This window comes from Mustela lutreola, chromosome 7 (genome assembly GCF_030435805.1).
Source record: "Mustela lutreola isolate mMusLut2 chromosome 7, mMusLut2.pri, whole genome shotgun sequence".
In the NCBI taxonomy this organism is placed as follows: domain Eukaryota; kingdom Metazoa; phylum Chordata; class Mammalia; order Carnivora; family Mustelidae; genus Mustela; species Mustela lutreola.
Genome location: NC_081296.1, coordinates 6,161,086 through 6,174,490, shown reverse-complemented (window position 1 = coordinate 6,174,490; position 13,405 = coordinate 6,161,086). Strand labels below are relative to the sequence as shown.

The 13,405-nt window shown below is 42.0% G+C and overlaps 1 protein-coding gene across 1 annotated transcript in view; it reads left to right on the top strand.

The window, feature by feature from the left end:
* Positions 1 to 13,405, top strand: part of ADAMTSL3 (ADAMTS like 3) — a 339,850-nt gene that overhangs the window by 96,594 nt on the left and 229,851 nt on the right. Inside the window, exon 4 of the mRNA XM_059179851.1 lies at positions 6,732 to 6,859. Coding sequence (XP_059035834.1) covers positions 6,732 to 6,859 — 128 coding nt within the window. The remainder of the gene's footprint in view (positions 1 to 6,731; positions 6,860 to 13,405) is intronic.

Below are 13,405 nucleotides of genomic sequence, written 5' to 3'. Positions count from 1 at the left end.
CAGTAGAGGATCAAAGGAACTGGAAAGGGAGAGGAAAGATCCAGGGGTAAAGAGCATCTCTCATTAGTGCCTCACGCACATCTTTAGTTCTGTGTTTAATATGTTCCAGTTGAATTAACTTGTCGAGTCTGTGTGACAGTTTGAGTGACATTTTTATGTCATTTATCCAGTGTATACATTTAAACATTTTTTGTTGTTGTTAAAGACTGTAAGGTCGTATTAACCTGAAAGAATGTATTTACTGTTAACAAAATCTGGGTCGTTTGTGATCTCCTTAAATAACCTCTGTGGTAACATTGGAATGAACATTTATTTGATGTCTGGGAAGTAATATCCCAGTGGAACTTATTTTATTTTGGGTTGATTTTAATATGGAGCTATTAATATAGCATTTCCAATAAGTGACCTTATATGTGAAATCTGTGTTTAATTATTAACATTTTTGCAAGACTGGTAGAACTGTACTCTTTATTATAAGTCACAGATTTAAGAACTTGTCAGGAAAATATTTTATGATTTGATTTATGCATGGGGATCCATGAAAGGCAAGGAGTCCTTGAGTCTTTATGAGATCATGAACACAGTTACTCCTACAATAGTCTTGGCTTTTTCCAGTCCTGTTATATAATGAGTAAACAATATATTTTTTGAATTTTTCATCCAAAAATATTCCCCAGCTAGAGCTTCATTTAGGAAAATATGATTTCCTAAGAGATCTTTAAGCATGATAGTTTTTTTTTTTTTAAAGATTTTTTTAATTTATTTGACAGGCAGAGATCACAAGTAGGCAGAGAAGCAGGCAGAGAGAGGAGGAGGAAGCAGGCTCCCTCTGAGCAGAGAGCCCGATGCGGGGCTCGATCCCAGGACTCTGAGATCATGACCTGAGCCGAAGGCAGAGGCTTTAAGCCACTGAGCCACCCAGCCGCCCCAAGCCTGATAGTTTTAAACAAACAGCATGATGTGCATTTTGCTTCTCTGAATGTGTTTCCATGGGTTTTCTTCTAGTGGATTTTTTCCCCCCTTGAAAAAAAAAAGAACTTTTATTAGGTGTTTTATTGCATAAATGGTACATGTTCGTTGTATAAAAGTGGGAACCATAGATAATCAAAGGGAAGAGACTAGGAAAGCATCTGATTCTAACATGGTTACAAAATAGAGATGAACCAAGCCTGAGACCCCACCGGCGATCACACGGAGGGAGAGAGACTCTTGGGGATGGTGAGGGTCCGCTGGCACCTTCAGCAGAACTGGCACATCCTTGGAAAGCACACATCCCCGAGGAGGCTCTCTTAACCAGGTAGCAGGTGCCTCTGTGTCAGCTGCTTCTTGCTCTGGGGCCCTGTGTCTGTCACGGTCAAGGGCTGAAGGCTGCTTCTTTGTCATCACACTCCTCCAGCACCTGTCACTGGCTGTCCGGTGGCTCGTCCAGGCCACTCCTCCACGAGCACTGATTCTTGAACTTCAGAAGCCCTTGGTCTTTGTTCCTGTATGGGAAATTCACACGTGTGTCTGGGTCGTGGGCATCCGTCAAAGGACGGGTACCCCTCATGTCATCACCTGGATAGAGCCAGACGCTTCTGAAAAACAGAAGCATAGCTCTGCTTGCCACACAGACAGGGGAAAAAGAAGTCCCCAGTGAGATACCCGAAGAAGGTTGTGGTCAGGCGAAACTCAGCAGCAGGTGCGTTCCTTCCAAGATGCAAATTGCCCGCTGCCTGTGACGATAGGTCAGCGGCTGGGTTTGCTGGATTCCTGATGTGTAACGTATAAAGGACTGATAACATAGCATTCACATAATTAGTGAAGACAGCGTATGGAGATGCCCGTGAGGAGGGAACCAGGAATGGTGGTACCCAGCTGCGAAGCCTAGAAGTTGACTCTTCAGAGTTACCTTCAGGCCAGCCATCAGGCTGACACCCATCCACCAGCTTTCATGGTCCCTGGAGTTCAGGGCTGGGGCAGGCCGAAGTGGGGCTGCCTACTAGCCCTGTCTTGGGAGGCTACCCGCACCCCCCAGCTCAAGAACATAGCCCCACCGGCCGGACCGGGGCCGCCGGATGGCTGCTTTCTTCCCTCCCCTAGCTTCTTCTGCCCCTAACATTGGACGATGGTGATGGGTGTTATTCCTTATTTTTATTGTAACTCTAAACTGTGTCCCCAGATTCTAAGTCTGATTAGTTGGCTGCTGATTTGGCATTACAGTCTGCTTACTACTTAAAAAAAAAAAAAAAGGCAGAAATAGGCATTAATGGAATTTCGTAAGATTAGGGAGCTATGTCCAGCATGTTTACCAGGGACCTGGGCGGACCAGGGAAGTTGCAGAGCTGAGCAGAGTGGCTCATAGGTGGGTGACAGGTCAGGTTCAAATGCATTTTGATAAGACAGCGCTCTGGGCCAACGCCAACAAGAGGACATCCGGCAGTGATTCCTGTTAAGTCCTGCAGAAGCGAAGGTGGGAGCGAGCAGGTTCTGCTGTCCCTGCTTTGAAAAAGACGCTATTTCGACCTTATTGAGACATTTGCTTATAACATTTATGAGATGAGGTGTGATTTGTTACATGTGTGCTGTTTTAGTTCAATCCTCCTGCAGCGAGGGTTGTCATTTCCATTTTATAGGTGAGTTTTAGAAAGGTTAAGAAATGTATCCAGGGTATCCGCTTAGCTTTTGAGCATTTCGCGATACGGCTTCTGTGATGGGATCCAAGAAATGGTGTGTCTGAAAAGGAAGGGAGGGAGAGAAGGAAGGAAGGAAAGAGGAAACTCAGAAACTCAGATTTTATTAGAAGAAACCTGGAGGGTTGGTCAGTGCATGGTCCGTGTTGTATCCTGGACAGGACATTTTAAGATGAAACACGCGCACACTTAAGTGTGTGCAGAGTAAATATTTGTGGAAAAGCTAGGACAGTTGAAGGGAAAGCTCTGGCAGGGTTCTCAAGCAGAAGCTGATGGAGACCAGCGGTCCCCTGCCCTGGGAGGAGGTCCGGTCCAGGAAGGAGCTGCTGTGTCACCATCAGGAGGAATACACGAACATACGTGTGCAGAAACGCCCCAGTGGTGCTTTCCTCTGCCACCAAGAAGCTTTTCTCTGACTGTCTGCGCTCGCCGCGTGCTGCTGGCATCGGAGGGAGAGGCCAGAACTGGGTGCATGTCGGGAATATGACTGCTGCTCTTTGGGTGAAGAAGCATCCGTGAGAAGGAGCCTGGGGAGACCGGCTGAAGACTACAAAATCCCACCATCATCTTCCCAGCCAAGGGCAGGAGAAGAACTTGAGGACCCCTCTTGAGATGTGGTTTTTTTCTGTTTTCTTTGGGGGGGAGGCGAATATCTCACTGACCTAACTAGAGAGACCAAATGCCTACATTTACAACATGATTATTTTAGTTATTTTAAGATCAAGATTCTTTTTTCTTTTCTTTTCTTTTTTTTTTTTTTTATTTTGGTAAGTAAAGGTGGAGAAGTTATGGAAAGAAATCCGACTCTAACTATAAACCGAACAGATGGGATAGTGGGAATAAAAACAAATTAAAGCAATATTGCAAGGAACTCTCAACTTTCATTTAAAAATATATATGATGATGTTTTTCAACTTTTCACATTCAACCTATCGGTAGATCGGGTGACAAAATGAAAAATCAATTTCAGCTGTGTATATTTTAAACGTTTACCTAAATTATTTGGACTTACCAGCCCAGAAGTCCAGATGAATGTATTAAAGTGCTATTTATGTATGTGTGTGTGTGTTTTATGAATTAGAACTTTATTTTACATTATGTTATACACAGGATGCAGTTCCACTTGGTGACATTTAGTGTAGAAAATGGAACTGAACGGTGATCTAATTAGAACAGAAAATAATACGGGTTTAATTAGCTCGTGTTCCTGATGACAGATTTGATCAGTTCCCAGATATTTACCCTTTCCATTCTTTTCGTTGGACTATTCCCGAAGTGTTGCCTCGAGCAGGACCGTGCCCGGGGTTATGAATAGGTAGCTTGGCAAGAAGCCATGAAACCCACTGACCCGTGAGTCTGGGGTGGAAATGATTGGAAAAATCCCTCCTTGGTTCATTATTCCATTTCACTTTTGAAAGCCCTTTCTACAGATCCCCCTCTTAATTTAAAAAATAATTTTTGGGGGGTTAGATGAGATAACATGGCCTAAGGGCTTAAGGAAGCCCATGTAATATCTAGTTCAGCTGTTCACTGTGCTTTTATTAGTATTAGGGTTTCCTTCATAAACGTTCCTGTTCTCTGACTTACAGCTTCCCTGTTAAATTCTCTCTGACTTGAACTTTTCTCTGCATCAATGTGGTCTGTCTTTGCTTGCTTACAAATGTTAAATTCAAGTATGACAGCATTTGCTTTAAAGAAAAAAATTGTTTGAAAAATGCAGAGAAACAAAAACAAAAGAAGATAAAATCACTCAGAGTCTTCGAACCTGGAAGTCGCCATGGCGAACGTTTTAAGTTAACTCACTCCTTTCTCCATGTACTTACACAGTTACCTATATGAAAATGATGCAGTCTTCCCCTGTGTTCTAAGGATTGCCTTTTACCTCCTTCTTCAAAAAAAAAATTGTTTTTGAGAAAGATGCCCCAAAAATGCAAGTTCAGATAAAACTAACACCCATTACAGCACCCCATGGGTTCATCAGATAGAATGCTTCGTTGTATCAGCTTCAGATCTTTTATGAGGGTGAAGGGGCTATATGACATTCAGCTGGTATCCCTTTGTTGTGGACAGTGTCTGCTCCAAGTCCCACATCCTCTGTTCTCAGAGGCAGCTTGACCCTTCCAACCCCTATGCTTGTCCTTGCGGTATGCTTTTGCGTATACACTCACATACCTGCACCTTTATCCAAAGGATGAAGAGATTGCAAATGCCTTGGGCATTTTTGTTTTAATGTAAATAAAGTGGAAATTTAATGGAAATCTAGTCTTTTCCTTTATAGCTTCTACCCCCCCCCCCCCCGTATAGAAATAAGTGTTTTATTGCTCACAATTTTTAGAAAAGTTCTTGGCTTAAAAAATATCTTTTTTTTAATTTAATTTTTTTTGTATGTGTGTGTGTTCCAAAGTTCATTGCTTACTTTGTTGACCTGTCTAGGACAGTCTTGCCTCGGTCAAGTCTATAGACTGTTTATCTATAATTTTTCTACTATTTTAGAGTCTCAGTGCTTTTAATAAAAATTTCCAGTGTATCTGGAAATCATTTTGGTGTATTTTCTGAAAAAGCCCTCTTTTTTTTTTTTAATTAATTTATTTCAGTGGGAAGGGGCAGAGGGAGAATCACAAGCAGACTCCACACTGGACATAGAGCCCGATGACCTTGGGCTTCATCTCATGACTGTGAGATCATGACCTAAGCCAAAACCTGGAGTCGAATGCTTAGCTAGCTGAGCCACCCAGCCATCCTGGTTTTTGTTTTGTTTTTATAAACATTCATCACTCTGACTTGTGGTTCCATCTTACCTCCTTATACTTGGGTCTGTTTCTGGACTCTTCTTTTTAAAAAAAATTTAATAGATTTTCAGTACTTATCACAATGCCAAATCTCTACTCTTAATTGAGGCAATTTCCCTTCTTTTCCAGTTTTTTATTGGCTCCTGTAGACTTACTCCACCAGATGAACTTCGGAATCATTTTGTCCGGTTCAGTAAAAATTCCTTTGGGGATCTTGGAGTTGTTATAAATTTATAGATTAGTTTGGAGAGAAGTAACATTTTATAGTTTCAGGTCTACCCACTTAGGACTATGTACGTTTCTCCATTTATTCAATGGAGCCTACTCTAGGCCCCTTTGTGAAGTTTCGTAACTTTATGTAAGTAAGACACATCATTTCTTCTCATATCTACACCTACATATGTCTATATATTTTTATTTTTATTTATTTATTTATTTTTAAAGATTTTATTTATTTGACAGACAGGGATCACAAGTGGGCAGAGAGTTAGGCAGAGAGGAAGGGGAAGCAGGCTCCTCACTAAGCAGAGAGCCCGATGAGGGGCTTGATCCCAGGACTCTGAGATCATGACCTGAGCCGAAGGTAGAGGCTTTAACCCACTGAGCCACTCAGGCGCCCTGTCTATGTATTTTTAACTTATACATGTCCTCCTCTTTTCTCTAGAGTATCCCAACATAAGTCAATGGTGGCCATTTCAGAACACTAATTAAACCAAATTAGTTATTTGGTTTAATTAGTGGACGCTTCTCTATTTTCTTGGATTCCCAAGGCTTTAGTTACATTGTTTTCTTGGGATGGGGCCCATTTCAGGAGATTTCACAAATCCTCATGCAAAATAATTTCCTTGGAGCGAGCGCCTATCTGCCTAACAGAAGGGCAAGGCAGGATTTCAGTGACGAGAAGTCTTAGGTACAAGTTGGGGACCCTGCTGTGTTGGTTATAAAACATAACTTTGTCTATTTAAATTTTAGAATGATAAAATTTCAGAGTTACAACTGAGCTTAGAAGCTGCCTGGACAAAACCTTCATAGGAAGGGTACTCATGTGTCACTAGTTTCCATATACAACTGTCGTGTGTGTGTGTGTGAGTGTGTGTGTGTGTGTGTGTGCGCGCACATGTGTGTGTTTAATGTAGCCATTCCAAAGCAAAGCACTTTTAGGCAACTTTCTCTCTGTGAACAACTTAGAATAAGACTAGAAAAAACTGGAAAAATGTTAGGATGATTCTAGCATATGTGTCTTAACTTACTGTGTTTTTTCACATTCTAGACCTCAAGAAACATGCATTCTGATGAAGAGAAGGACAGCAACTGGGATGCTTGGGGCAGCTGGAGTGACTGCTCTAGGACCTGCGGGGGAGGGGCTTCATACTCTCTGCGGAGGTGCTTGACTGGGAGGTGAGTGGTGGTCTTATGGCTCTTCTCTGCGGATGTCAGTGCCTTTGAAGGTTGGGGCTGGGGAACAGCTTGCTTCTTGGCTTCAGAAGGAAGCGGTAGGGCGGTAATATGACATCTGCTGTATATAAACATCAGTCATCCTCATGGTACCATATTAAATAGCACTGGCCCCATTTTCATGAGAGAGGCCATAGTCCATCCACCTGAGACTCCCAGCTCAAAGGAGCCTGGGGCACTCGACACTTTAAGCTTTGCGGGAGGGAAGGCAGGCATGTTAAGTCACTCGCCCCAGATTGTCCAGACTAGGGATAATGGCTCAAGTCTTCTGAATTCTAGCCCTAAGTCATCTCAGTTTTTTCACTTTCTCTGAGCAACCGATCAATTAAGAAGGCAATGTACATTCTGTTTTCACACCTTAGGTATGCTTATATTACATAACGTGTTAAAACGTAAGATTGGCTCCTTCAAAAAAATCCATTAGTTTGTTATGATGAGCTCACACTCATCATTGTTTTTGGGACAATTTAAGGTAATCCTTTGTAGGACCATTTAAATCCCAGCAAAGGATTCACCTCAGCTGTCAGGTAAGACAGAGCCCCAGGTTGATGGAACCTGGTGTCCCGGTTCTGGACCAAAGGAAGGCGCCAGGATCATGGCAGGTGTCTTCAGATATGGGATATTGAAAAGCAAAAGGGTAAGTTGATTTGCCCTGGATGGTGTCAAGGTGTAGATCAGAAATGCAGGGAGAACACATTTTGTTTAGCTCATGTCGGGATTTGTTGATGTCGCTGTTCTATGGGATATTTAAGAGTGACTACATATACCTTCCAGTTTCCTTGAGACCGTGCATGGCAGGTCAGATGGGAGATCGTCATGTGGCCTTGCAAGGGAGGACCCTTGGTTCACTGCAGGACAGCAGGGGAGGCTGTTGGAGGTGCTGTTGGTGTCATTACCCCAGGCTGAGCTCTAACTCCCAGCACTGGGCTCTACGTGAATGGTTGCAGAACTGAACCCAGGGATTAGTCTTGCACAAAGTGGTGTACCTGCTTCCCCAGTACCATTACCTTGGGGAGGAAGCGAAGACCCTGTTACTCCTGTGTCACACTGTGTGGAAGGATGACAGGATGTGATGCTGTACCGGCATGTCTCTATCCCATTGAGGCCTACAGTAGGAGGACCAGGTGCCTATGGGCAAGGGTCAGGGAGGGGCTTCTCATGTGTGGAATAGGATTTTTTTCCCTCTGCTGTTCAGTCCCTTGGGGGAGAAGTTTCCAGCGTAGAGTCTGGTGCCCAGAAGGTAGGACTTTGGCACTACTCTATCACCTCCAGATCTGAGGAGTGTGAATGATTTGCAATCAGTGGTGGGATTCAGTTGGAAAAGGAATGTGGTTCATTCGTGTTTGTCTTTTTTTTTTTTTTTTTTTTGTAGCAGCTTTATTTATTTATTTTTCATTTATTTATTTTCAGCATAACAGTATCATTATTTTTTCACCACACCCAGTGCTCCATGCAATCCGTGCCCTCTATAATACCCACCACCTGGTACCCTGACCTCCCAACCCCCCGCCACTTCAAACCCCTCAGATTGTTTTTCAGAGTCCATAGTCTCTCATGATTCACCTCCCCTTCCAATTTACCCCAACCCCCTTCTCTCTAACTCCCCATGTCCTCCATGCTTTTTGTTATGCTCCACAAATAAGTGAAACCATATGATAATTGACTCTCTCTGCTTGACTTATTTCACTCATTTCTCCTCCAATCCCGTCCATGTTGCTACAAAAGTTGGGTATTCGTCCTTTCTGATGGAGGCACAATACTCCATAGTGTATATGGACCACATCTTCCTTATCCATTCATCCGTTGAAGGGCATCTTGGTTCTTTCCACAGTTTGGCGACCATGGCCATTGCTGCTATAAACATTGGGGTACAGATGGCCCTTCTTTTCACGACATCTGTATCTTTGGGGTAAATACCCAGGAGTGCAGTGGCAGGGTCATAGGGAATTTCTATTTTTAATTTCTTGAGGAATCTCCACACTGTTCTCCAAAGAGGCTGCACCAACTTGCATTCCCACCAACAGTGTAAGAGGGTTCCCCTTTCTCCACATCCTCTCCAACACATGTTGTTTCCTGTCTTGCTAATTTTGGCCATTCTAACTGGTGTAAGGTGATATCTCAATGTAGTTTTAATTTGAATCTCCCTGATGGCTAGTGATGATGAACATATGTAGAAGAATGAAACTCGACCATTCTCTTACACCGTACACAAAGATAAGCTCAAAATGGGTAAAAGACCTCAATGTGAGACAGGAATCCATCAGAATCCTAGAGGAGAACATAGGCAGTAATCTCTTCGCTATCAGCCACAGCAACTTCTTTCAAGATATGTCTCCAAAGGCAAAGGAAACAAAAGCGAAGATGAACTTTTGGGACTTCATCAAAATCAAAAGCTTCTGCACAGCAAAAGAAACAGTCAAGAAAACAAAGAGGCAACCCACGGAATGGGAGAAGATATTTGCCAATGACAGTACAGACAAAAGGTTGATATCCAGGATCTATAATGAACTCCTCAAACTCAACACACACAAAACAGACAATCATATCAAAAAATGGGCAGAAGATATGGCAGACACTTCTCCAATAAAGACATACAAATGGCTGTCTTTTTTTTTTTTTTAATAGTATACACTTGTATTTGTTAAAAAGAACCAGAGGAATATATTGAAGACTATGAGTGACCACTTTCATCGTTCTGTCATACAACCCAAATGCTTACATATTTATTGGTTATTTTGCTAATTAAAAAATGACTTTGATTTTGTCTGGAGTATAATTTTGCTAAGTGATCTATTTTAGTGTGTGTGTGCATGTGTGTGTGTGTGTGTGTGTGTGTGTGTGTGTGTGTGAATGTGGTGAGCGTGCATCTTCTCTCTCCTAACTGGGGCCAGCTGATCATTAAACACTTCGGAGAAGGAAGGGAAGTTGCTAAGCTTCTTCTGTCTTTTCTGCACCTATTCAGGAAGGGAAATTTGGGCATGATGAGAACAACAGGAGGAGGAGGTCTGCCTTGACATTGGAGAGCATGTCTCGGTGCCCTGTGGTTTGGCAGACGTTTAAAGCTATCTCCTTCTGCTATGATCCCTCTGATACATTTCTCTGAGGCAGTTTCCTCTTTTCTCCCAGTCTCTTGGCATGTCTTGCCAGCAGTGCCCTTGAGATGTGCTGTTCACAGTCCTGTCTTGGCAATGCTGTTGCTCCCTCAGCTCCTGGACAAGTAGGCACACTGCGGGGGTCCCCTTGTTGATGTCTCATCAACCCTCTGTGGCCATCTTGGCAGGTTCCCAAGATAGCGCTGTGCTGCCTGACTTGCCTGTGGCCCACCTCTGGCTCACCAGAAACCCTCCTGTGAGCTTTGCTAAGCAGACTCTTGAAGTGCTGGGAATCAGTGTGGTAAGACTTACTCTTCACACACAGGTATCATGACCAATTTCCCCGTCTTTAAATTGCTGAGGTATGAATTAGCCACTAACCAACTGCAGGAGACATGGGTTGAACTCCTTAAGGGGGTACCCCTAAATTTCATCCCCTTGGTCTGGGGTTAGCAGATTGAAGCCATCATCACTTTCTTTGTTCTTGGTGGGGCAGAGTGGAAAGTAGGAGCATAGCACACACTTCTCAAAGAACTCTTCAGAAATCCTTCCTCTTTGCAATCCTCCATGAGAGGTCTTCAGCACCAGATCCTTTTAAAAATCAATCAGTCTTCTATTATCTATCTATCATCTACCTATCATCCACCTTCCAGTAAAGGACAGTATTAGGTTAGTTTCAGGGGCATAGTAAAGTGACTCAGCAAATCTGTATACTCTTCGGTCCTCACCATTATAACTGCACTCTCAATCCACTTCACTTCTTTCCCCCACCCATGACCCCACTCACCTCCTTTCTGGTGACCATCAGTTTGTTCTCTATACTTAAGAGTCTGTTTCTTGGTTTGCTTTCTTGGTTTTCTTTGTGTTGTCTCTTAAATGGATTTGTTTTTCTCTGACTTACTGCACTTGGCATTATATTTTCTAGATCCATCCATATTGTTGCAAATGGCAAGATTTCATTCTTTTTCATGGCCAAGTTATACTCTTCTGCGAACACATCTTCTCTATCCATTTATCTATTGTGGGCACTTGGGCTGCTTCCATAATTTGGCTGTTGTAAATAATGCTGCAACAAACACAGGGGTGCATACATCTTTTTAAATTAATGTTTTCATTTTCTTTGGGTTAATACCCAGTATGGAATGACTGGATCTCTTGGTAGTTCTATTTTAAGTTTTTAAAAGAATCTTCATACTGTTTTCCACAGTGGTTGTACCAGTTTGCATTCCTGCCAACAGTGCATGAGGGTTCTTTTTTGTCCACATCCTTTGCCAACACTTGTTTTTTTTTTTGTTTTTAATTTTAGCCATTCTGACAGGTATGATGTCATATCTCATTGTGGTTTTGATTTGCGTTTCCCTGATGATGATGAGTGATACTGGGCATCTTTAATGTGTCTGTTGGCCATCTGTAGGTCATCTTTGGAGAAATGTCTCTTCATGTCTTCTGCCCATTTTTAATTGGATTATTTGGGTTTTGTGTGTGTGTGTGTGTGTGTGTTGAGTTGTGTAATTTCTTCATGTATTCTGGATGCTAACCCTTTATCTGATATGTCACTTGCAAATACCTTCTCACCAGGGCGTTTTGGTGCCTTAAGATATGCAAGAAGTTTAACAATTATGAATTTAACACAGAGCCTGCCCTCATAGTTCTTATAGGAGAGGGTTATGCAACAAAGAATTCAGAGAGTGGGAGCAGCATACATAAAGGTGCTAGAGCAGGAAATGAAAAGAGGCTTTTATGCCAAGAGAACCCCAGACAAGGGAGATAGCAGAATGGGCCAAAATTGAAGAAAAAGGTAGATTTGTGAGCCAGGGCAAAGAATCTGGTTCTCAGACTTTCAAAACTCAAAGCTAGTAAAATTTTTTTTTAAAGGGCATATTTGGAATTAATATAGGTTGTCAACTTTTTTATTTAGCCAAATAAGGACACAAATAAATATGAACAAACAACTTGACTGTGGTCTACCATCACAGACTTTTCAAAAAAGAATTAGAATCAGAATCTTGTCATTTCAATGTCTAAAGGTAGGGTGTACTCTTGGATTTAAAAACCTGTCTTTAAATTGAATTCATTTGGTTTTATGAAAATCCACTCTTTTGCTCTTGTTTGTCTCACTTGGCTTTGGATTAATAAAAATGATTGCAGATATTAACAGCTCACTGATGGGCAACTGGAACCAGAAATTTGAGAAGTAAACATAGTCATGGACTCAGAACCCCAGATTCTAAGATCACTGAAGGAAGCAATATGCGGAAAAGTGATTTGATCAGAGCTATACTTTTTATCCAGGCACTCACTAATTCTTAAGCAGTGAGAGGCAGAGAAGCCAAGGAGGAAGCAGTTTCAAAGAGGCTGAGAAGCTAAGCAGATTTTTTGGTGTTCTCATGGTCCTGGAACATAAAAATTGGGGTTCAAAGCCCTGGAGACACCTCAGGTGATACACTGGTATTCCTGATGGACTATACGCTAGGAGAAAGGTTAAAAAAAAAAGTCCTAGGAGCGCCTGGGTGGCTCAGTGGGTTGAGCCGCTGCCTTCGGCTTGGGTCATGATCTCAGAGTCCTGGGATCGAGTCCCGCATCGGGCTCTCTGCTCGGCGGAGAGCCTGCTTCTCTCTCTCTCTCTGCCTGCCTCTCCATCTACTTGTGATTTCTCTCTGTCAAATAAATAAATAAAATCTAAAAAAAAAAAAAGTCCTAAATAGACTAGATGTTATTAAGACTGAAACCCAGTTTTGAATGAGCTTAACTCTACTTTGAGTGATAAAATGTGTTGTTATTCCAGCCGCCTCCAGGAAGCTTTAAAAGAAGAAAACCCTAAAGTACCCTGGAGGAAGATGACATCAACTTGAGATTATACCAATTTTCGTAGATCATTCCCATAATTTAATAAAACATTACCAGTCTTACCATGAGACAGGATCAAGAAGAAAAACAGACAATAGAAAAAGGTCCTGGAGCTATTAGATCTACATGTGGAAAACAACAACAACAACAACAAAAACCCTGTAATAAATATGACAAAATGTAGGATTTTACCAGAGGACTGGAATTCATAAAGTAGAGTCAAATGGAAATTTGAGAACAGAAGCCTGTGATAGCTAAAATTAAGAACTAAATAGATAATGTTCACAGCAGATTAGAAATAGTAGGAGAGGTTTGTAGAACTATCCTGGGTAAATTATAGAGGGGAAAAACACAGGAAATAGAATAATGAAAATGTCTAAATCATGTGCAACTGGACTCCTAAAAGGAAAGGAGATAGGAAATAGAGTAGAAGCACTATTTGAAGAGATAGTAGCCCAGAATTTTCCAAAACTTCTAAAAGTTACTGCTATGGAGATGTTAAGCTACAAATTCAAGAAGCTTTGAGAGTGAGTACACATAACCACATTAT